The sequence below is a fragment of the Calonectris borealis genome, chromosome 1 (genome assembly GCF_964195595.1).
Source record: "Calonectris borealis chromosome 1, bCalBor7.hap1.2, whole genome shotgun sequence".
In the NCBI taxonomy this organism is placed as follows: domain Eukaryota; kingdom Metazoa; phylum Chordata; class Aves; order Procellariiformes; family Procellariidae; genus Calonectris; species Calonectris borealis.
In genome coordinates, this window is record NC_134312.1 from 87,099,830 (window position 1) to 87,121,100 (window position 21,271).

General features: G+C 48.6%; 1 protein-coding gene across 3 annotated transcripts; it reads right to left on the bottom strand.

The window, feature by feature from the left end:
- Positions 1–6,170: 6,170 nt before the first annotated feature.
- On the bottom strand, positions 6,171–20,017 carry CD4 (CD4 molecule). 3 transcript variants are annotated; one of them, XM_075164788.1, is made up of 11 exons: positions 19,723–20,017; positions 18,729–18,808; positions 12,745–12,876; positions 10,862–11,017; positions 10,633–10,776; positions 10,117–10,392; positions 9,304–9,666; positions 8,942–9,184; positions 8,733–8,851; positions 8,426–8,493; positions 6,171–7,142 (listed from the first exon to the last, which is right to left on the bottom strand). In XM_075164788.1, the coding sequence occupies exons 3-11, from the start codon at positions 12,803–12,805 to the stop codon at positions 7,127–7,129; spliced, it is 1,446 nt and encodes a 481-aa protein (XP_075020889.1). In that variant the 5' UTR covers positions 12,806–12,876; positions 18,729–18,808; positions 19,723–20,017; the 3' UTR covers positions 6,171–7,126. The 3 variants fall into 3 exon arrangements, with proteins under 3 accessions (XP_075020889.1, XP_075020874.1, XP_075020883.1); XM_075164773.1 differs by having other exon boundaries at positions 18,729–18,986; XM_075164782.1 differs by lacking the exon at positions 19,723–20,017 and having other exon boundaries at positions 18,729–19,010.
- Between the last annotated feature and the right edge of the window lie 1,254 nt (positions 20,018–21,271).

The following is a 21,271-nucleotide window of genomic DNA, read 5'->3' on the forward strand; positions in this document are numbered from 1 at the left end:
AGAATAGATCCAGCTTTGTGTCAGGTAGGTGATAAGAGATATTTTTGCGGAAGGCAGGTGGCAACGATGCTGCTGTGCTCTGGCTATTCTTTGGTATGCAGGAACTGCCACGGTGGAACAGCCCGGAGGTGGTTCGTCTCAGTGGTCAGTCCAGCAATGGCAGGAGCCAGAGACATGAGGAGGGACAATTATGGCTCCCCTCAATCATTTCTTTTCAACTCCTATCATTTGCGGAAGGTTTGTGCCTTGAAGTGAGAAGGTCTATATCCACAAATGTAAACGTTTGTGCAGCTCCAGTTGTGTCATTTGTATGAATTACTTAATGTGATAGCTTCCACATTACCATCCTCTTCTGATTCAGAAGTTGAGTCTCCTTAGCGTGAGTTGTTAGCCTGCCTGTGTGGGTGAATAAATCCTCTTGTTATCTCAGGGAAACAGCAAACCAAGCTTCCGGCACTTTCTGTGCCGCCTGCCTGCCTCAGCTCCGCTCCGCTCAGGTGGGGACATCCTGCAGCCCAGCATCTCTTCATGGCTTGGGCTACACCTGACAGAGATTGGTGAGCAGAGCTGGATGGGGACAGGTCCTCCTATCTTGAGGAGGCTTCTTGTGTTTGCAAATGTGGCTGGGTTCTTAGTTTGAATGAAAGCACAAAATTGAAGATTTACTGCGAAGCGGAATGAACTCTGTGGGAAGAAGAGCATTTACCCTAGGGCTGTCATACTTTTCCATCCATCCATCTCATCTAAATGGATTTCAAATACTTTCTTTGTTTGCCTAGGATTTCCAGACACCTGGTTTCACTGGTTTTGATAAGTGGTGGGTTGCAACTGTGTATGTGCTGTATATTGACAGTGCACATGCAAAGGAGCACCAATGCTTGGATCTGGAAATCCTGAAGCCCCACAGTGCAGGGTTCCCTATCTAGGAAGTCCAGGCTAGAAGTGAGACCCCTGAAGACTCATCTCCCAGAAGGACTCACAGAGCTGGGAGCGATTTTTAATTCCTGCAGAGCCAGGCTGGACTCCGACCGGTGATCTGCTGTCTAAAAGCTCAGCAGCCCACTAGAATATGCTAAGGCATCCAGGCCCAAAGAAACACCCCTGTTACAATGTCAGGGTAGGAAATGTTTTCTGGAAAAGTTCACTGCATAAAGATCAGTTATTTCTGGATAGCAGGTCTGCAGGTCCAGGGAAATGCTCTTCCCAGAGGTACCCTGGATTCTTAAAGGAACAGAGCTCATTAACCAAGAAACAAACACCAGAATCATAAAAGCAAAAGCATTAACAGACTAGCCAAATTGACTTCCCGGGGGTTTGGTGGTTCGCAGCTCTTACTCAGGACTTTGATAGTGACGATGGGAGGTTTCACACGTTTCTCACAGATCATGGATGCAATTAAATCCATCCTCAGAGGCCCAACATGGCTTACAGAGCCTCTTGTGAGGCTACGCTGGTGTGCTTGCAAGCAGGTTTCCTGGCATCCTTCCTGGCTCTTTGAGCAGGGTGTGGTTAATGGCTAACAAGAATCCAGCCAAGCAGATACATTAGCATATTCCTTCAGAAAAGACAGAGACTGCAATGTAGATTTGTCATATCCAAACCTTAGATTCTATTTCTAGCACTGTACGGAAAGATTTAGTGAGATTTCTCGAATAATTCATCTGCAAAATGGGCAAATGATAATAGCTCACATCAGGGGACAGACGACTAACGCTGGTCATGAGCTACACAGAAATATTAAGGGCTTGCAATGTAAAAACTAGGATTTGAACTTGTGGATGCTTGTTTACAGCTGAATGTTTTTCCTTCCACAGCTGGGCACCTTCTAAAGGATTTCTTTTCCTCTGTCAGATACATAAATATTTGTATATGATATTTTCCTTGAGAAAAGGAAGTACCAGGGTAGGCTTGTCAAATACATGGTTGTTATGACGCTGCATGCCATTTGGCAGAGGTGCATATATCCTCCTGCTTCGCCCACCCCCCTATCCGCCTGATGTAATGCTTTGTGTGTTCTTCTCTTCTGTATGTTACTGACCTCTTTTTCATCCCTCCTGCCCTTGTGGCCTCATTGATATCCCAGCACAGTGAGTTCCAGTCTGTAAAGAATGTAAAAATGTCATTTCAGAATTTAATTATGCCACTTTCCAAAATTACTGAACACTTGTTTATTCTCATACACAGAAAGGATAATTAGGAGCTCTTGAAACATTAATCTGGAAACCTACGATATCTGGAAGGAGCTGAAATGATTTATTTTCTTTGGATTTGTAACACAGAATTGCAATTTTCATTTTACCACCTGTTCCTCTAGCTTGTCTAGGTATGTCTGAGGTTTCTCAACACCGGAACAATCTTTTCTTAATTCAAAAATAGGCTGGGCTTTCAGGAGTGCCGCTGACATGCTGGATGCAGCTGGCCCGTGCCAAGGAAGCTCTCTGGCTCCCCTCATCGTTCCAGGGGGTTGGTGGCCCCTCCAGAGCTGTGGTCCTCACAGAGCCAGCTTCACTGTTACTGCTGTTCATCTCCAGGACCTCACCTCCACACAGCACACAGACAAGCTCAGAGGAGGGATTTCCCAGCACGGGAGCCTGAAACAGGCACTTTGACACCAGCCAGCTGGTGCCGAAGCATTGAGGAGCTGGGGTTTCTCCTCTCTTCCCTTTTGATTCCTTGCCAGCGAGGTAGTCTCTGCCACCACCTCTTATTCTGCTATTCTTTAATTCTCCAAATCTGGAAGCACCTCTAAGGCTCCGCCAAGCTGGATAGAAAATGAACAGGAGGGGAGCCAAAGACTTCTTCAGGGGGGATGCTGGGGAAGGATGCTGACACGCATGAGGCAAAGGCAGCCCACTGCGGTTTGGAGGTGTTGCTTGGATGTGAGCGCACTAACGAACCCTGGGGTGCCTCCTAGTAAACACGCACTTGGGAATATGCTCAGAAAGGAACCAGTCCAGAGTTGAGCATCTGCAAGGGTCTGGTACTCCTACTCTACCCTCACCTCCGAGAAGGCGGATGGAAGCGACTCTCTGCAGCTGCATCAGGCTGATGAGCCACTCAAATGGACGCTGAAAACTCTTCTTTTTTTCCCCCCTGAGATAAAAAGAAATTAGAAAAGGTTGAAGTGCACAGCTTCCTCCCTTCTAGACCATGGGAACATGCAAAGAAACACACAGGGTCATTTGGCTCTGAAGGCTGAGGGATGTGAGTGCTTCGCTGCAGAGCCTGCGGGGAGCATGAGTCACAGGGACTGCCTTGGCAGATCCGGGCTGACAGCATCCACCAAATCACCGCCTCGCGTCGTACTCAAAGGGCAGAAATAAACTAGGAAGCAGGAGGGGCTTGGGGAGGTAGGGCTATGGGCCGGGGTTATTTCAGCCCATGTGTTTCTGGTTCAGCAGAACTGGACAGGGCAGTATAGCCTCAGCTGCGTCCAAGCCCCTTCCTCTGCTGGAGCAAGCAGGTCTGTGGGTCCTGGCAGGGGACCATGCATTGGAGGTGGGTCAAAGGACTGAAGCATGTGCTTCTTCCCTTCTGCAGCCCAGAAACGTGAGGAACAGTAGTATCAGAAAGACCAACATGATAGGGAAAACCAGCACTTCTCAGTTTTTTCTAAATTCTTGCTTTCCGTGATGTTTCCACATCACTGCGCAGAGCTCTGGTTGCCATTGTCATTTTGTAAGTATTGCCATGTATGCCTTTCTGAGTCCTGCCATCATCTCAGGGCTACTTTGATGAGCTGTCACCACATGATAAAATATGTCTGTCCTTGTATTTGCCGCTTTGTAGAGTTGTACATCACTGTGTCATGCAGAGGCATTATTTCATTGCATAGTGTAGATACACCCTCGTCACACCTAGCAAAGGGAGGATTGCTCAATTCCTCCTGAGAAGGAGGACCAGGGTACATGCAACCCAGCCTGTAAAGGTCCCCACAAGGAAGGGACCACACAGAAGTGATCTGATAGGGACACCTGGCTTCTCATCTCTGTCTTCAGTGCTGCATAACGCTGTTGCCACAGTGTTACTTGCTGCACAGCCTGTGAAGACAGTGTGTTGTGTCAGAAAGGGAGTGTGCCGTTGTATTACTGCAGCCCAGGCCTGGGCAAGATGTTACTGCAATCCACTCCAGCTGGAGACTTGTCAGGTACATCTACATCAACACTTATGTTTCGTGCAAGCTTGTTCTTCTCTGGTCTGAACTCCACCTCTGTACTGCCCTGAAGCTTTCATTATTGCACTCAGATGGAAAGCAAAGCCCATCTAGGACTCGCTCTGTGGATGACTTTTCTCTCAATCAGGGCAGTCTGTGCATCTAGGGAACAAAGAAGGTCATCATGTGAAAAGATGCAGACAGGAGAGCTGCCAAAAAAAGAGATTTATAAGATCGGAGCCTAGAGTGGTTTGTGCTTGCAGGTGAGTTTCAAGTAGAGTAGGGCAGGGTCACGACTGCTGAGATCAGGAGACCTACTGAGGAAATGTGGAGTGTTGAGGAAGGCTTGTCATTCTTGTTACGCCCATGCAGATGGGAGAACTGGAAGCTGTGCATCTGTGGACGCGGCTGTGCACTTAAAGGCATCCCAGTGGCACCAGCACATCCGCTGTAACGCCAGCCAGGCCACATGGAAACAAGTAGAGGGACCTTCTGCGTCGATAGCGAGGGTGTGAGCCTGACTGTGCTTTGAAGGTTGGTCTCAGTCGTGAGTGGGGACACAGCCGTTGGTCGCTTGCAGGGACTCAGCGTGCCTCTTCCAGCCCTTGGAAGAGAGCAGAACGCGGCACTGGCGTTGCTGAGCTAAGGGTCGCGCATCCGAACAGTGCCACTCCTCGCCCCATGAGAGGACCAGCCTGGCTTGGAGACTGCACTGCCGCCTGCTAGCCTGAGATCAGGGCTGTGCTGGGGCAGCGTGCTGCCTCCTGGCTTCGGCAGCTGCGGGCAGCGCTGGCCGGCAGCACAGGCACCTCCGTGCTCTCCGAGCCACCGGTGCAGGCATTCTCTGCTACCCATGCATTTCATCCCGGACAGGCCAGGTTTGATGGATCCTGTGCTGGAGATCAGGTAGGCCCTATTAGCTTAGTCGTTTTTTGTCAGGCTGATCCTCTTGCTGAAAATGTCAAGGGTTGTGGTTTTAGGTGGTTGATTCAGCTGCCAGAGTCTCAGGTGAGCATCTGAACTGCTGGAGATGGCTGCAGTGCCGGAGGAGCTCATGATGGATGCTCACCCGGTGTGCTGCTTTGACCCAGCTGGGGATCAGGTGGTGCAGGATAATCCCTCTGCTCCAGACACCCATGTGAGTGGAAAGAAGAGCAGGCTTGGGTACTCAAGCAGTTATTTAAAGAAAAGGGAGCAGGGGTTGGTTTTGGTTGAGGGGACTAAGCCAAGCACTTTGTCATGATTGTTATATCGACCACCATTGACCCTGTGCTCATTTTCCCTCATACAGCTCCCAAAACAGACCTCTCCTTAAACCCTGATGATGCCTTGTTTAGCAGACTGATGGGCCTCAACCAGCTCCAAATTTATGCTGGCAGTTCAGGGACAGGACAGGAGCAGGAGGAGCAACTGCATGCACCAGAATATGGACCAAGGCTTTTCCAAAATTAGTGTAGTTTTGTGTGCCCAAGCACAAGCTTGGGCATACGAAAAGCACAAGCGCGGGCCTTTGTCACTCCTGTTTGTGTGAGGATGATGGTGGAGGAGCAGGCATGACACCAGTGGTGGCCCGCACCTGTTGCCACAGCTGCCTGGGGCTGCGTCCCCACTCCAGGGGAGAGTTGGGCTTGGGGTGGGGAGAAGATTTCCCCCGACTCACAGGTGTTGTCTCTGCCGTTGTTGCCACCTGTCTTTTTGGTGTCAATAACGGCGTGATGCTGGCATGACTGCCACAGAGAAACCCCCTCCTCCAGCACCGGGCGTCCTGTGGGGGGGTCTCTGCCACGGGGAGCCCTTCCCACAGCCCAGTGCCCCTCTCTGCCTCTCCCCAGCAAGCCCAGCGCAGACGAACAAACCTGGACCGCAGCCAGTGACAGCTGTAGGACCTCAAGGCCTTTTTGACCCGCCACTAGCAGACAGTAGAATAACTTCTATAAACACAAGGCTTCTGTGTACGTATTTTAACAGTATTTTTCTTTCAGGACATTCTGGCTTCTCTGCAACATGCTTTTGTTTCCATCCTAAATTTCCTGGGCTTTTCACTCCCTCTTCCCATCTCCTTGAGCCAACAAAGAGTAATTTTGGCGAGAACCCTTTTCGGTGGCTTTCTCAGAAGCATGTTCTCTGCACTCTGTGGGCTTGCTCAGTCCAAGGCTGGTTTGTTCTCCTAGGAAATGACTTTGTCACCCCCTTCCCAAACTTACCTTCTAGATCAACATTCACAACTTCTTCAGGCTCTGATTTCCAGAAGCTATTGGTAGCCTGAACTGCCTTCCCGACAAAATTAGTCCTGAATTCTCCCACTGCTTGTAGTGTTTTCACTTGTGCGTTGGATTGCTGTGGGAGAGGTGAAGACTACAGGCTGAGGGATGGGTCTGGGGGTACTGTAGGGTTCGCTCTGCCCAGGAAAGGCAAATGAGGATGGACAGGTTTCACGGAGAGCAGAGGGCTGGTGCATTAAGGAAGGCTCATGGCAGCCAGGGAGATGGGAGATAGTGAGAATCAGGATTCCACATTCTAGCAGGAAACGGAGAAATGTGAATTTGAACCAGATGAACCAGCCTCAGAAAAAATTTAGTCCAGCTTGCAAAAAAAAACCCCAACCCCGAAGTAATTTATTGTAGGTCAGGTGGATAAAAGAAGCACATAAAATTGGTTCCACAAGAAGGTCAAATTAAGTGCATGAGCAAAAGACAAGCATATATATGTATGTGTATATATATATCTCATCTATTCAGTGTCTCTCATTATAGAACTGGGGATCAATCGTAATCCTTAAGGGTTTCTTGTCTTGTCCATCGTCTCCTAGCCAGCAACATCCCTCCATGGCATTAGACTGGAGGAATGATAAAGGAATAAAGAATTACACCAAAACAGGAGAAAGGGAGATGGATTCACAGAGCACTATGGGCTGACAGGTGTTTAGGTACAGGCAGATACTTCATCAGTCCTTCTGACTCCAGTGCTGCAATATTACTTATTCAGCCGGCTGCAAGAGAAAAGTATTATGTGAGTACCAATAGTGTAGAGGTGAAAGGCTTCACTCGGATACTTCGAAGCCAGCCAACCCCCCACTTTTTTGCATAGCATAGGGAATGACTGCCTGCCTCTGTAGCTGAGGATGCAAATGGTTACTTGTGCATCCACATGGCTGCAGTTTAGATTTCAGTTACACTGAGCTGCTTACTTGGCAAAGAGCGTTAAAGAACAACTGTATCAGCGCTTGTATTGCACAGATTCATCCAGTTTTTGATGTAGCTGTATGGGCTGTGTCCTCTCCTTATGGGGATCATTTTTTAGCCTTGATAAAAAGTAGGTGAAACCGAGGTGAATTCTTTGACATATGTTATGCTAACCAACTCTTCACCGCATATACATCCTAGCTATGAAGTAGTGTTTGCCAATAAACATTCTCACTGAATTCTCAGTGACAGTGAAAAAAATAGGTGAAACTATCACAGTTTGCCACTGTCACCAGTAAAAATTAAGCAGAAGTCCAGTTCTGTACCTATACATTCGTTGAACTTACTCATGCAATCATTTATACTGTCCTTAGCTCTCCACTTCCAGTGACAGAATAGCTGTCAGCGTTTCTCCACAGCTGCTTCTGATGCCTGATACCATATAAGCTTAAAGACCTGGAAAAGGGCAGCTTCGCTGCGGAGAAATCCTTGCTCCCATGAAAAGGGCCAGGACATGATGGTGTATTTCATATCACCCAAGGCCTTTGGGAGAGGGCATGGTTCACAGTGTTCTGAGATTTTCTCTTCTCTTTCCTTGCTCCAAGGAGGTGATCAGCAATTTTCACAGATTGCAGTCCAGCACTGTGCTAGCAGAGCTGGAATTACATTATGGACATCATGGATTTTTAAAATTTGGGTTTCATCCTTGAGCTTGGTTGTGTGCCTTTCACCTCCACAACCTCGATATCCAGGTCCCAGATCCACTGTGGAACCTATCAAAGGACTCTGGAGCTCCTGCTTGGGTTTGGCTAACATCTCGCAACATCAAGGTAATTCAAGTGAAACCTCTCTGCTCAAAAGTTTCCCAGCACAGTGCTACCGTGGGTTTGGGGCATAACAGGAAATTCATTAAACATAGCTCCTACCTCTTAAGCATGACTTAACATGAGTAAGAGCTGAAAGTGCTGAAATGCAGCTGTACTGTAGCACCAAGCAGGCTCAAGTGACATTTCACCCCGCTCGACCATCCAGCTCCCCTGTCTCGAAACCAGAGTCTTTGCCCATGCAGGGTGCCCTCATTGCCACTTACTGTTGACACTGACATGTCTTGTTTTCCAGCAAGTATTGTCTTGCTTGTGCCATCCTTTTTGCCCGTTGCTGCCAGGAGAGAAGGGATAAATAACGATTGGCTATTTTTATGCTTCAAATGCTTTCCTCTGAAGTGGTAGTAAAGTACTGTCTGACATCTGCAGACTGTCCATCTCTAACCATTTGCTTAAAGTCTAAGGATTGACCCTTTATCTGTTCCGCCCCACACCCAGACAGAAAATCAGACTCCTCTTATGGTTTGGGGACACTGTCGTCTCTTCACCTTTCACAGGGACCAGGGCACTCACCCTTCTCCGCTGCCAGCTTATACCACTGGTGATGCACAGGCACGCAAGGCCAAACACCAATACACTGCCTCCAATACTTGCTCCAATTACCACGTAGCTAATCCAAACAGGAGCTTCCTCTGTGGAAGGAGAAAAGTATTCAGACACAGAAAGAAAGAGAATTTTAAGGCTTTTGGGTGTAGGCAGGGACGTGATGCTAATTTCCATACCCACGGGGTAATTAAGGCTGATCTTCCTGTCATTGTCTTCTATGAGGTGACAGTTCCACAGCCCTGCAGCACTGACATTCACCTCCAACTTTACTTCATGCTGCTTTGACTTCTTGATGTCCATCTGAGTCCCATTCACACGTTCCCAGCACAAGTGGGCATTGGATGGGAGTGGGCTAGAGACCTGGCAGATCAGGGTCATCGCGGCCCCTCTGGGGAGTGGCCCAACAGGGTTAGCTGAGACTGTAAAGGTAAGAAAAGGACATGTGAGCGAGAAGGTGGGAAGATGGGTCCACCCATACTCTTGTGGCTTCCAGGTTTCTGCAGCTCCTCATCTCTTGACCCACTTCTCTTTCTCTCACCTTTCATCACCACCAGCTCTATCTTGCTCTGCAAGTATCTTCTGTTGTACGCCAGCTGGCACTGGTACTGCCCAGAGTGGTTGAAATGGACTTTGGGGAGTTTCACTTCTATGGTACTTTGAGGTTTGCTTTCAGGTATCTCAAACCGAAAGCGGCTGCTTTTTTTGCTCTCATACTGCTCTCCTCTTGCTGTGACGTTGAAATCAAGTAGCTCATGAGCGGTTGCACTTTCCTGTTGTTTCCAATTCAGTTGTCCTGTGAAACCTTCTTTCCATTTTATCTTCTGGAAGTTCAGACGCCATGACAAGATGACAGTGCTATCAACAGTTGCATACTTTCTTTCCAAATCTGGATTCTGAAAACCTGAATTCAGAAGAGACAAGGAATACAGAGGCAGGGAAACCCACCCTGCTACGCTTCCCCCTGTCCACCCTTGATCTGGAGAGATGCACGCTGTGCTCAGTTGAAAGAGGATTCGGAGAAAAGCCATGAGATACCCCAGGAAGGATAAACAGTTAGTGTCTGAGAATAGGTTTAAAGAGCCAAAGCTCCCAAGCTCACCAAAGCTGAGAAGAACAGACCCCAAGGAGAGGAGGATCCTCTCCTCACCAAGCCTGGAGAGGAAAGTGGAAGCAAGTGTGGAACAAAGCTCAGGCAGCAGAGCAATTCCCAAGCTGCAGTGTTGGAAGCCCTGGGAAATCGACCCTGGAGCACCATTGCTTGGGATGCTGGGAAGTAAAAGCTCAGCTCATGAGCTGGAGGGAGCACTGGTTCCCGAGCCTATGTGTGAGTTGCATTTTTGTTGTTGCATACCTAATACCTTCACATCAAAGAAGATGTTCTGATTAATCAATGGAGAATCTGAATGGACGTGACACATCCAGGTCCCGCTGTCCATAGCCTCCAGTTGCTTTAACTTCAATATGTATTTTTGACGGGTCTTGTTTTGTAAGAGTTTCGGTCTTACTATATTATTGTTACTGTTAAACAATGTGATGTTGAGATCAGGTAAAGAATCGGATGAATTTTGCATTAAAGTCAGCTCGGGGGCTTCATTTGGCAGGAAGTGCCCGTCTAAAGAGATCGTCACTGTAAAAAGAAAAAGCACAGCCAATAAGTCAACTCCTCTTCCTGTGAGAGAGGGACAAGTGTCACAGCAAAAAGAATACAGAGACTTTGTGCGCTGAAGATGGAGGGGAAATGAACTGTGATAGCCCAGGCCAGAAGAAATGGCAGCTAAATAAAGAATCCTAGCAGGAATGTCTCTCCGAACTCTACGGTCTCCTCCCTCCTCCCCTCCTCATGGATAAAAGCCCTCTAATCACTCACATTTAAAGACATGCAGTGAGATACTGACTGTGTGAGAGCCATATTCACAGGTGTAGATGCCAGCATCGGAGAGCCTTAAGTCCAACACCTTCAGCTGTTTACTGTTGGGGTTGATTTCAGATCGATCGGTCATGGTAGCTTTGCCTTTCGTAAAAATAAGCTTGGTTAGGAGGGAAGAGGTTTCTCAGCCATATACCGGGGAGAAGGGGTGATGAATTGGAAGCCTTACCTTTCAAATGGGTAGTTCTAAACAACCTTATAACAGCCTTGTAGTACTTCCAGGTCACACCTGTGTCATGAGGTATGCCTCTGCAGTTCAGGATCACCGCCTGTCCTGCAACCCCAATCTGTAGTTCGTTTTGCTGAGCCATAATGGGGATCAGACCTGAAAGTCAATACGCACCAAAAAAGGCATACCTTCACTTTCTGAAGGATGGCTCAGTGAATACTTCCCATCCCTCCAGAAATACACAGCTATTTCTCCTCCCTTTCCCAGATACTGGGAAGATTATCCTCAATTTCTGAATTTTTCACTCCTTTGTCTCATCAATCAATCACTCCCTTTTCTTTCCAGCTCCATAGCTTCCCTCCCCTCCACTTTGGGCTCTTTACCTGGCTAATGGCTATTCTGTTTCGTATACCTTCAGAAATAGGGAAAATACCAGTGGTTGTGGTGGATTCACCTTCATTCACAATTTTGAGATGTCAACAGTTTTACTGAAACAACCTTTTTCCACTGGACAAGATTTAGTTGTCCTACTGATAGCAAAGGCAGGACAACATATGCCAGCCCTCCTTCACTCCCCAGTCAACACTTGAGGCAGCACTGGCAAATTTGCTCACCTGTTCCTCCAATTTTTGCATGGAGCAAGACTGAAAGCCCAGGAAAATGAAAGGATAAAGTAAAAAAGAAAGAAAGAAGGCTGGCCTAACGTCAGGTTCCTGTTCTTGGGATGAGGGCTATGTGACAGTAAAAGAAGTAGGATGTATAACACTGAAGAAACATTAGGAGTAGTTTCTTGGAAGAACCACTTCCTTTCCTTCACTGTAAAGAGGATTTCTGCAGGAGATCATAAGAAGGAGACAGACTTGCCAGAGTCCTTTTGGGAATAAGGGGGTTGTGGTCTCCTGCCTCACTGCTGGTAAGCTCCCAGAGCTGCCTAACCTGCAGATCCCCCAGGTGACCCTGGTACTAGGGAGCCACAGAAGTGCAAAATAAAAAATTTACATGAGTTTAATGCAGGTTTTTCCACAAGTTACCTATTCCTCCAAGAGCATAGGTAATCTGCAACATTGCCAATACAGATTTTCAATAATCGCACATTGGACCACAGAAAATGATGATTTTGTCTTAAACTGTGATATTATAAATGTTTTTAATAAGAGTTGGGCTCTTTTGCTTTGCTTTTGGTTCTAGGGTGCATAAAAGATTTCCAATCTTTCCTGTGCAACCAGAGGAATCAAAGCTGAGTATGAGAGAAATGTAGGCTTGGCCTTATTCAGTCGCCTTCCTGTCTTGGAAAATGAGCACTGAAAAAAGTCCACTAAACCTTATAGTAGTCAAACTAAGCAAGAAGGTAGCATCACATTTGTAAGGGCAGATCTGTGATGAGAAACACAGGTTTTTGCCCAGGCAGCTGGAGGCAGTGTGGAGGGTGGTATTTTCCAGTCTGTGCTCAGTGTGCACCCTGACCCTCACAGGAACCCCACTCCTGCATCTCTACAGGGCAGCTCCCCAAACCTGGTGATGCTCCAGACAGACTAGTTTTGGCTGGCAGGCTCAGCAGGCAGGCTGGGAACAACCTGACACCCAAAACTTGAGCTGTCCATGCTGCCTCTGAAATAACAGGACATGGGTGTAGGGAGCCTCTCCGCTTCTAGCTGCTCTGTCCTAATCTCCTCTGCATGGCCCCACAGAGAGCTGTTGGGCAGGGGTGGGCCAGACAAGGAAAGGCAGCAGCTGTCACTGCTTCATGGCTGGAATGAGCCTGCTCTAAACCATGTGAGGTATGATATATGTCAAATTGGGAGGAGCCTAAAAACACCCCAAATGTTGTAAGGCTTGTGGAAAGGCTGCAAGGACTGGGAGGGTTCACTGAGCCGGGGACTCACCCAGATGCAGAACCAAGAAGACGGCAAGCGTGCTGCTCACCACCGTGCTGCAGGACGCCATCGCTGCGGGAACGCTCCTCCCTGCTGCGGACTGCAGGGCTGGAAATGCTATCGCTGCCAAGGGATGCTATCCTGGAAGACCCAAATTCTCTGTTAATAATGCTTAATTTTCAGACCTCGGTGGATGGGGCCCACGTTCCCAGTCAGCACCCACCATCCTTCAGTGCAGTGAAGTGGAAACTCATTGGTTAAGTCACCAGAGCCCTGTGTTTCAGCAAAAAATCCAGCTGCAGTGTTCCCCCTAGAGTTTGGTATTAAACATTTCATTTTACTCATCCCTAGGTTTCTGGCATTCATTGGACTGCAGGTGTTTATATTGCCAAGAGTTCTGTGCTTTTTTACTTCTCTATGGTGGGTTATCATTGCTCTTGCAGCGATTAAGGCTAAACACATACAGGGCTGCGTTAGCAAGAGCACAGCCAGCAGGCTGAGGGACATAATTATTTCCCTCTGTTTGGCACACCTGAGGTCTCCTCTAGGATACAGGATCCAGTTTTGGGCCCCTAGTACAAAACGGATGCCAAACTGGACAGAGTCCGATGGGATGGTGAGGAGGTTGGAGCACATGATATACAGGGAGAGACAGAAAGCTGGGTTTGGTAGGGAGAAGAGAGCCAAGGCAGGATCTAATTTCAGTCTCCCATTATCTAAAGGATATTACCTAGAAGAAGGAGCCACATTCTTCTCAGATGTGCACAGGAGAGGAACAGGAGGCAGCAGCCATAGGTTGCAGCAAGGAACTGTTGACTACATATAAGGGAAAATTTCTTCCTGATGAAGGTGGTTCAGCGTTGGAATAAATGCCAAGAGATGCCAGGCAATCTCTATGCTTGGAGATGTACAGAAGTTCCCTGGACAAGGCCCTGAGCAACGTGTTGTAGTTTTAGAGTCAACCCTGTGAGCAGGAGGTTGGACTGGAGACCTCCAGAAGCCCCTTGCCATCTAAATATTTCTGTGTCATTTTGTGATTCTATGATTAAAGCCATCTTTAGGCTGTTATTAACATTTTTCTTTAGTTTGTTTTCTGTCTACTTATTTCTTACCTTAAAAATCTCAAAAACCAATCTTGTTGGAAAGACTTGTTTGAATTCTTAGGACTATTCCACAAAAAGTCTGGGGAGAAGGGAGGAATGACGTCCAAAAGAACAAGTTGCACCGATGGTAACAAAACCTTAAGTGGGAACTGGGAGCTAACTATCATGTTAAGGTGAGTTATCAAATTAGATGAAGTATCTGTAGCAGAGACCAAGTGCTGGTATCAGCTGCAGCTGGGTCGGCTGACAAGTGAAGGTGACCATGGCTGCTGGTGTGAGGAGACTACCCAGCTCTCCATCCCTAAACCAAGGCATATATCACAAAAAGGAAGCCACGCAGGTTAACTGGTCTGAGGAGCGAGCAAAAACAGTGAGGCGACCTCACTTCTCTGAAAGCAGGCACTCCCTGTGCCAAGAGCGTGGTAGACTGAAGACTGGAGGCATAATGAGATTAAACTCAAAAGAAATGCAAGAATAATTTTATACAATATTTCTATGTATTATGTGAAATATTAAGTATAATATATTCTATTAGAGGATAATTTAATATTGAAATTAATTTAAATGATCAGAGCACATGAAACTATCAAAGAGTAGATTAAAACATCAGCACTACATTTACAAGGAGATCAGGTCAGCGTGACCGACAATCCGAAAGCTGGATATATATACACACATGCACATAAGAAAAATACAGGTGCAAGAGCAAGGCAGCAGCCATGTGCACCATCAGAAGAGAAATCGATGGCAAAGGCACAGTCAGAGAAGATTTGTGGCTTGCCGTGTGCAAAGCAAAAAACCCATCCCAGCCCCAGGGAATATTTGCATGAGCTGTTTTGTGCGAAAATAGTAAAACAAAGGAGCCAGTGCATGTGATTGGAGATCACTTCTAGCAAGATGCAGTAGCAGTGACCAAGCAGTTTGCTTGGCTATGCTACGGAATAAAGAAAGGGGCGACAACAAGGCATCTGTATGCATCTCACTCCGAAGAAACATCTATAACCGAGAACTGGCATAGGGCCCTGAGTAAGATCCATTCCTGAGCCGATAGAAGAAACCTCGTCCCTGCTGTAAATACTCGCGTCACCTGTCCCAGTGGGACCAGCAGGAAAGGGCAGCCCCCACTCTAAAGTGATACCTACAAATTAACAGGGTCAGTGCTGGGTTTCAAATATTTTAAGTCATTAAACTTTATATAAAACCTGAAGGTAATGGAACAGGTGAAAAGTAATGAAATGGCTGAGTCACACACCATCATTTTGTTTTGGCTGGGAATCTCTATTTTCCTGTTATCTTACGGCTTCAGTTTGTTCTTTGCCTTCTTGCTACCTGGTTATTGAGCAAAACCACACAACCTGAGCACCATGGGATCAGTGAACTGATGACCTTGCGTAGCTTGGTAGATGCAGATTGATGCACCTTTGTTTTTCTGTTTCTTCTCGTGGTTTCACATGTTTTGCATTCCTACTTCATTCATACTAATCTTTGTATTTCTGTGGCAGATCTCTACCATACGATGTTTACCACGTACATATTACAAGTCAGTGGGGAAAATGGGTTGCCTTCTGCTAGCATTACTGTCATACACTCTCTCTCCCTGTTTATCTCTACTTCTCATGCATGCCACTTCCTATTTTTCCTCTGTCTTTCTATCTCCTTCTGTATCCCTCCAGGCCAGATCACAGGCAATGCTACTCTGGAATTTACAGATCTCGGTGAGCAAGACCGAGATGTTAACTGAGCAAGCCGCTCTCATTAGCGGATGCTTGTAGCAGGCCTGCAGCCTCCTTAGAGACAGCCCAGATGTATCTTATGGTGATACTCATAAATTAAGTGGTGTCAGGGAATGTCCCCAGGCACTGGAACACACTCATCAGTCCTGTTAAATTGCTAGAACATTTCCTGACACATTTTTGGCCCAGGACAACTCTCGCTCTCCCGAGCAACTCCTGGGATGCATTTAGGTGTTAGCATGGGCCAGGGACCACTCCCATTAGGCGGCTGGCATGTGGCCAGTTCATTTTGGAGGTTAAGTGAGTTTAATAGCCCAGACCATCTCATGCCAGTTGGCCTCTGTACCAGAAACAGTCCAGGCGTACTTGATTTATTAGCAAGTCTAGTGATGGAGGAGCAGGGCTCCCTCCCAAGTGAACATTGATTTCCATTTCATTTTAACTTCCCTCTCTTATTAAACTGGTTTAATTTCCTTCTTGACTTATTTTAATAATCCCTGCTTCTCTGAGGAATAGGAAAAGGAGAGCTGAGGTAGTGAGCGGTCCTGCTCTGGGGAATGATGCCTGCAGGACCAAGTCTGGCCTGGAGAACATCTGCTTGGGAGAGGGGCCGGCAGCCCCTCGCTCCCTCCAGCACTGAGCCCCAGCGGGCGATGGCTGCAGAGAGCTCTCTCCCGGGCTGGCACCGGCATGACACAGGAGGAAACTGAAACTAAAAAAAAAAAATCCCCAAAAACTCAGAAACCGCTCCTGTTGCAGAGTAGGCCATTTCCCTCTCTTGGTGCGTTCCTGTGCCTCTTTCATGCAGTGCGGTTTTCTTGTTTTCTTCTCTCGCTCTTGCTTGTGGCTGTGCTTTTGATCTGGCAGCAGCTCGCTCTGCCGGGGCGGGGGGGCCTGCCAGCCATCCGTCCGCCCAAGGGCTCCACGCCCCAGCCCTGCCGCCACGCTGCTTTTCCCCCTGCCGTGGCTGCCAGGCGAGAGTCGAGGGACGCAGCCGCCTCTTGTCCCTGCACATCAGTCGGGCTTGGCTTTGGGGCTCTGGGTTACGGAGGATCACCTCTCTTTTTCTCAGTTTAAACATCTAAGGCAAAGCTGATCTGGCTTTTCTACTGAGTAGCGGTTTCTTTGAAATTACTTATTAACGTTAAAGTAAACGTATGTGAGCAGCAGGCGGGGTAAGAGACCAAATGCCACAAAAATAGCCAGCAGAGAGCAAGGAGACGATAGCAGTGAAGGTCATTTCTCGGGCCCCACTGTCCTCCCCGCCCCAGACTGACCGACCCTGCCTCGATTTCCCCTTGCGCGCCTCTGGCCGTTCATCTGAGAGCAGCTGCCGCCCTTCGGAGCTGCTGCGAGAGGGAGGTGCTGGAGCGGGGTCTGCGGGGCCAGGCCACTGAGGGCTGCGGATCCCCCCAGAGAGAGGTCCCACCGCCAGGACGAGGCAGGGCGGCAAGGCCAGCGTGTCAGCGCCAGCCAGACTCTCTTCAGCCATGAAGTCCCCCTGGCCTAGCTGTGTGCCTGGGCCCATGTGGAGGCCATGAGAAGAGCCTCCATCTCCGCAGCCCAGGCTGCTCCTTACGGCCTCTAACCCCTCCGGTGGCCTAAGGGGAAGCCAAGACCTGTCTTTGCCTCACAGGCATTTCAGCACTTACTTTCTGAGCTTTTCTGCCTCTGCCTAGCCCCTCTTCTTTCCTCCTAACCTTCCTCTTTTTGGCTTCGCAAACGATCTTTCATCCTGCAGTTCGCAACTGCAGCCCAGGGGTGACTTTCTAAAGCCACTGGAGGCTGTGACTAGCAAAGGCACTGAGATGCCCTCCGAAGGCAGGCCCTCCATCGCCCTCCCAAGCCATGTGCATGCTTGGGATGACGTTCAGGTATCATTAACGCAGCTGCCAAAATAGGAACAGCGAGATCTTGCCATGCAGTTTTACTTGATGTGCAGCCCAGATGGGAGAAGGGTCTATATACATATTGATAAGGTCAGGACAGCAAAATGGCATGTATCTGCCCATTCAGAGGAAAAATACATCCCTTCTTAATTTTTTGCTGGTGAATACAGGGTCCCTGTGCGAGGCTGCGGCAGATCGGGTGGGCATCGTCCCTGGGTGCCCGAGAACCACGAGTGGGAACGGGACGGATGCTCAATTTAGATGAGGCAAGCCCTGCCGTACTGCAGGCAGCTTTGGCAGCCATGTTTGTGAAACACTGGGGAGGATAAAGGAAAAGTCTGTGAATTGATTTGAGGCTAATGTGCACTAGGGACTTAAGAGGACTGTTCAGTTTATAGTTGAGAACGTTAAGTAGTAACCTGAGCTCAACCTTAATGCACCATATAGAGGAATATCTGAGGTGGCTGACGAAAGTTGAGTAGGATACACCAGCTGAAAGTTGAAAAATTCAACCAGAAATGAAACTCCCGTTTTCAACAGTGCAGCAGCCCATGGAAGGGGAAGGCAAGTCTCTTCTCTGGTGTCCTTAAATTGAAAGGATCCTTCCTTCTCCAAGAAATCCTGCTCGCTCAGCCCTGAGCTAGTGGATCAGGCTGCATCAGCAGCTGGTGTGAGGCAGTGAGCCAGTCAGCCTGGATTAGCAGAACAGACCCCTCCGGTCTCAGCACGTACAGATGTAAGCAGACGTCCCTAGTTAGTTAGAGACTGGCATCTTCTCATTTTTCAGGCTTTTTTTAGAATAAAGTTCCCCTTCCTGGAGGGCATGTAGAGAAGTCATAGCAAATGGCAGCTGGTGGAGGGCTGCTCCCCAGTGCATTTCCAGCCCTTGGGGATATATGGTCACCAGTGACAGGCCCTCATATTGGACATTTTTCCCTGTACGTGGGTTTAAAAGATTAGTGAGATCCCCAGGCTCTGAGGCAGGTTGAGCTTTTCATAGCTCCCTTTTTTTTGCCCCTTTCAGGGAAAAATCCAGGGAGACCAACACTTCTTAGTTAAAACTAAAAGGCCTCGGAGAATTGCGCAGCCAGAAGTATTATCGAGTAAAGGTTCAAGATGGTTTTACATCAGACCTTTAAGTAGGGCAAAACCAATCCATCCGTGCCGAAACAGCAACTCATGTGGAATAGTAAAGTTCGTAACATTAAAAAAACCGAAAACAGATTGGCTTCTTTTCTCAGAGAAAGAAAGAAAGAAAGTTCCCTTACCTCTTTTCCTTCCTCTCTGCCTCTGTGTTTCTGTCTCCTTGTGTTTGTCGCCTGCCGTAATTGATCTCACTCAGCTACAGCTGAAACAAAAGAAGAACGAAGTTGATGTTCAGAAAGCAGCTCAACAGACGTTGGCCTTGATGTCTCCTCCTCTCCAGCCGGAGCGTCAGCAAGGTCTTGCAGCCAGTCCAGGTTCTGCTGACATCCGCCAACTTCTCTAGGTAGATGGTGATTTTCCAAATGCATGTGATTTCGACTCTGGGTGTGAATAGAAATGGAGACCATAACGGAAGGCGATATATTGCAGCGCCTGGCAAGAATGAGTGTGTAAAACAGAGAGAGCCTATTGGCCATATGGCAGCTGATGGGAGGCTGTGATGGGGCTGAAACTTAAAAGCAAACGGTTGGAAACTGGTTCTGCTCTACTGACAAAAAAAGCTCAGAAATTAACGTGTTAGCTGAGCAGATCCGGACCCAGCCCGCGCCTCTGATACTCTGTAAGAGCAAGCCGACCTCCATTTCCCAGGCTGTCTCCTGCATCACCGCTAAGAGGAGGCACCTCCAAGGAGTGGGCCATCGACCTGACTGCAGGGGTTGCACAGGGATAATAACAGAGTAAGAAGGGACCCCTGACGATATGTTAGGGGCACCTGACTGTGGAGTATGGGTGAGATTTGGGGTGAGATGAGAGAATATTTTCTTTATGGCAGTGGTGGGCTGACCTTGGCTGGCCACTAGCTGCCCACTCAGCCGCTCTCTCACTCCCCCTCCTCAGCGAGGCAGGGGGAGAAGACAAGATGAAAAAAACCTCATGGGTCAAGATAAGGATAGGGAGATCGCTCACCGGTTACCATCATGGGCAAAACAGACTCACTTGGGGAAAGATTAATTTAATTTATAGCCAATTCAAAACAGAGTAGGTTAGTGAGAAATAAAAAGAAAACTAAAAACACCTTCCCCCACCCCCCTTTTCTTCCCAGACTTAACTTCATACCTGACTCTTCTGCCTCTCCTTCCTCCCCCCAAGTGTCGCAGGGGGACGGGTAGTGCGGGTTGTGGTCAGTTCGTAGCACTTTGTCTCTGCCGCTCCTTCCTGCTCACGCTGTTCCCCTCCTCCACCGTGGGGTCCTTCATGAAGTGCTCCAACGTGGGTCCTTGCCATGTACTGCAGTTCTTCATGTTCCTCTTGACATAAGAAAGACATTTTTTACAGCAAGAACAATCATTCACTGGAACAACCTCCCCAGGGACATGGTAGAGTTCCCATTGCTGGAGGTTTTCAAGATGTGATTGGACAGAGTGCTAGAAAATCTCATCTAGGTCCCCTTTCCCATGAAAGGCTGGACCAGATGATCTTTCGAGGTCCTGTCCAAACTGGGCTGTTCTATGATTTGATGATTCTAACTGCTCCAGCGTGGGTCCTCTGCACGGGGTACTGTCCTTCAGGAATGGACTGCTCCAGCTTGGGTCCTCTATGGGCCACAGCTACTGCCAGAAAACCTGCTCCAGCATGGGCTCCTCTCCACAAGCCACAGCTCCTGCCAGGAGCCTGCTCCAGCATGGACTCTCCAGGGGCTGCAGTGTGCATATCTGCTCCAATGTGGACCTCCATGGGCTGCAGGGGGACAACCTGCATCACCATGGTCTTCTCCAGGGGCTGCAGAGGAATCTCTGCTTCGGTGCCTGGATGGAGCACCTCCTCCCCATCCTTCTTCACTGATCTTGGTGTCTGCAGGGCTATTTCTCTCACATTTTCTCACTCCTCTCTTTCACAGCTGCCGCGCAGTGGTTTTTACCCTTTCCTAAATACCTTATCACAGAGGCACCGCCACCATCGCTGATTGGCTCAGCTTTGGCCTGCAGTGGGTGGGTCTGTTTTGGGGCTGGCTGGACATGGCTCTGACTGACATGGGGCCAGCTCCTGCTCACATCTCACAGAAGCCACCCATGCAGCCCCTCCGCTCCCATGCAAACCCAATACAAGGCTACTTTTAGGTAACCTGTACCGCTACTGAATCTCAGCTGTTTCCCTTCTCTGTAGGGTGGAGGAGGGGGCTTTTGTGGTTTTCCACCCACATTTGGTGTCTCTCTCTCTGAATCCCAGCCTCAGCCAAGACGGCGGAAACCCACTGAGCCCCAGACATGGCTGAGATTTCATCTCTGTGCCGCCCACTCTTCTCCTCCTGGCAGTGACTTGCCCCTTTGTCTGGAGGATGGGGGTGCGAGACGCAACCAGGCTTTGGAGGAGCAGGGACAGACAAACACATGGAGGAGCAGGGACAGACAGACACAGCACCGAGGTTCATAATGTGCCACCGGATATGAAAAGAACAGCACTGATCAGGCCTCAAGCGCAACAGCTGGTCCATTGGTTGTGTCTTTGGAGAAAGACAAAGCCGTCCCATCACAGGGAAAGAGCCACCTGGAACTTCCCAGTGTGGGATACAGGCTACAGGACAGGGCGGGATGGGACGGGATGGAATGGGGTGGGATGGATGCCTGCTTTGCCAGTGTCGAGAGCCTGTGAAAGCCCTGTTCTGAGA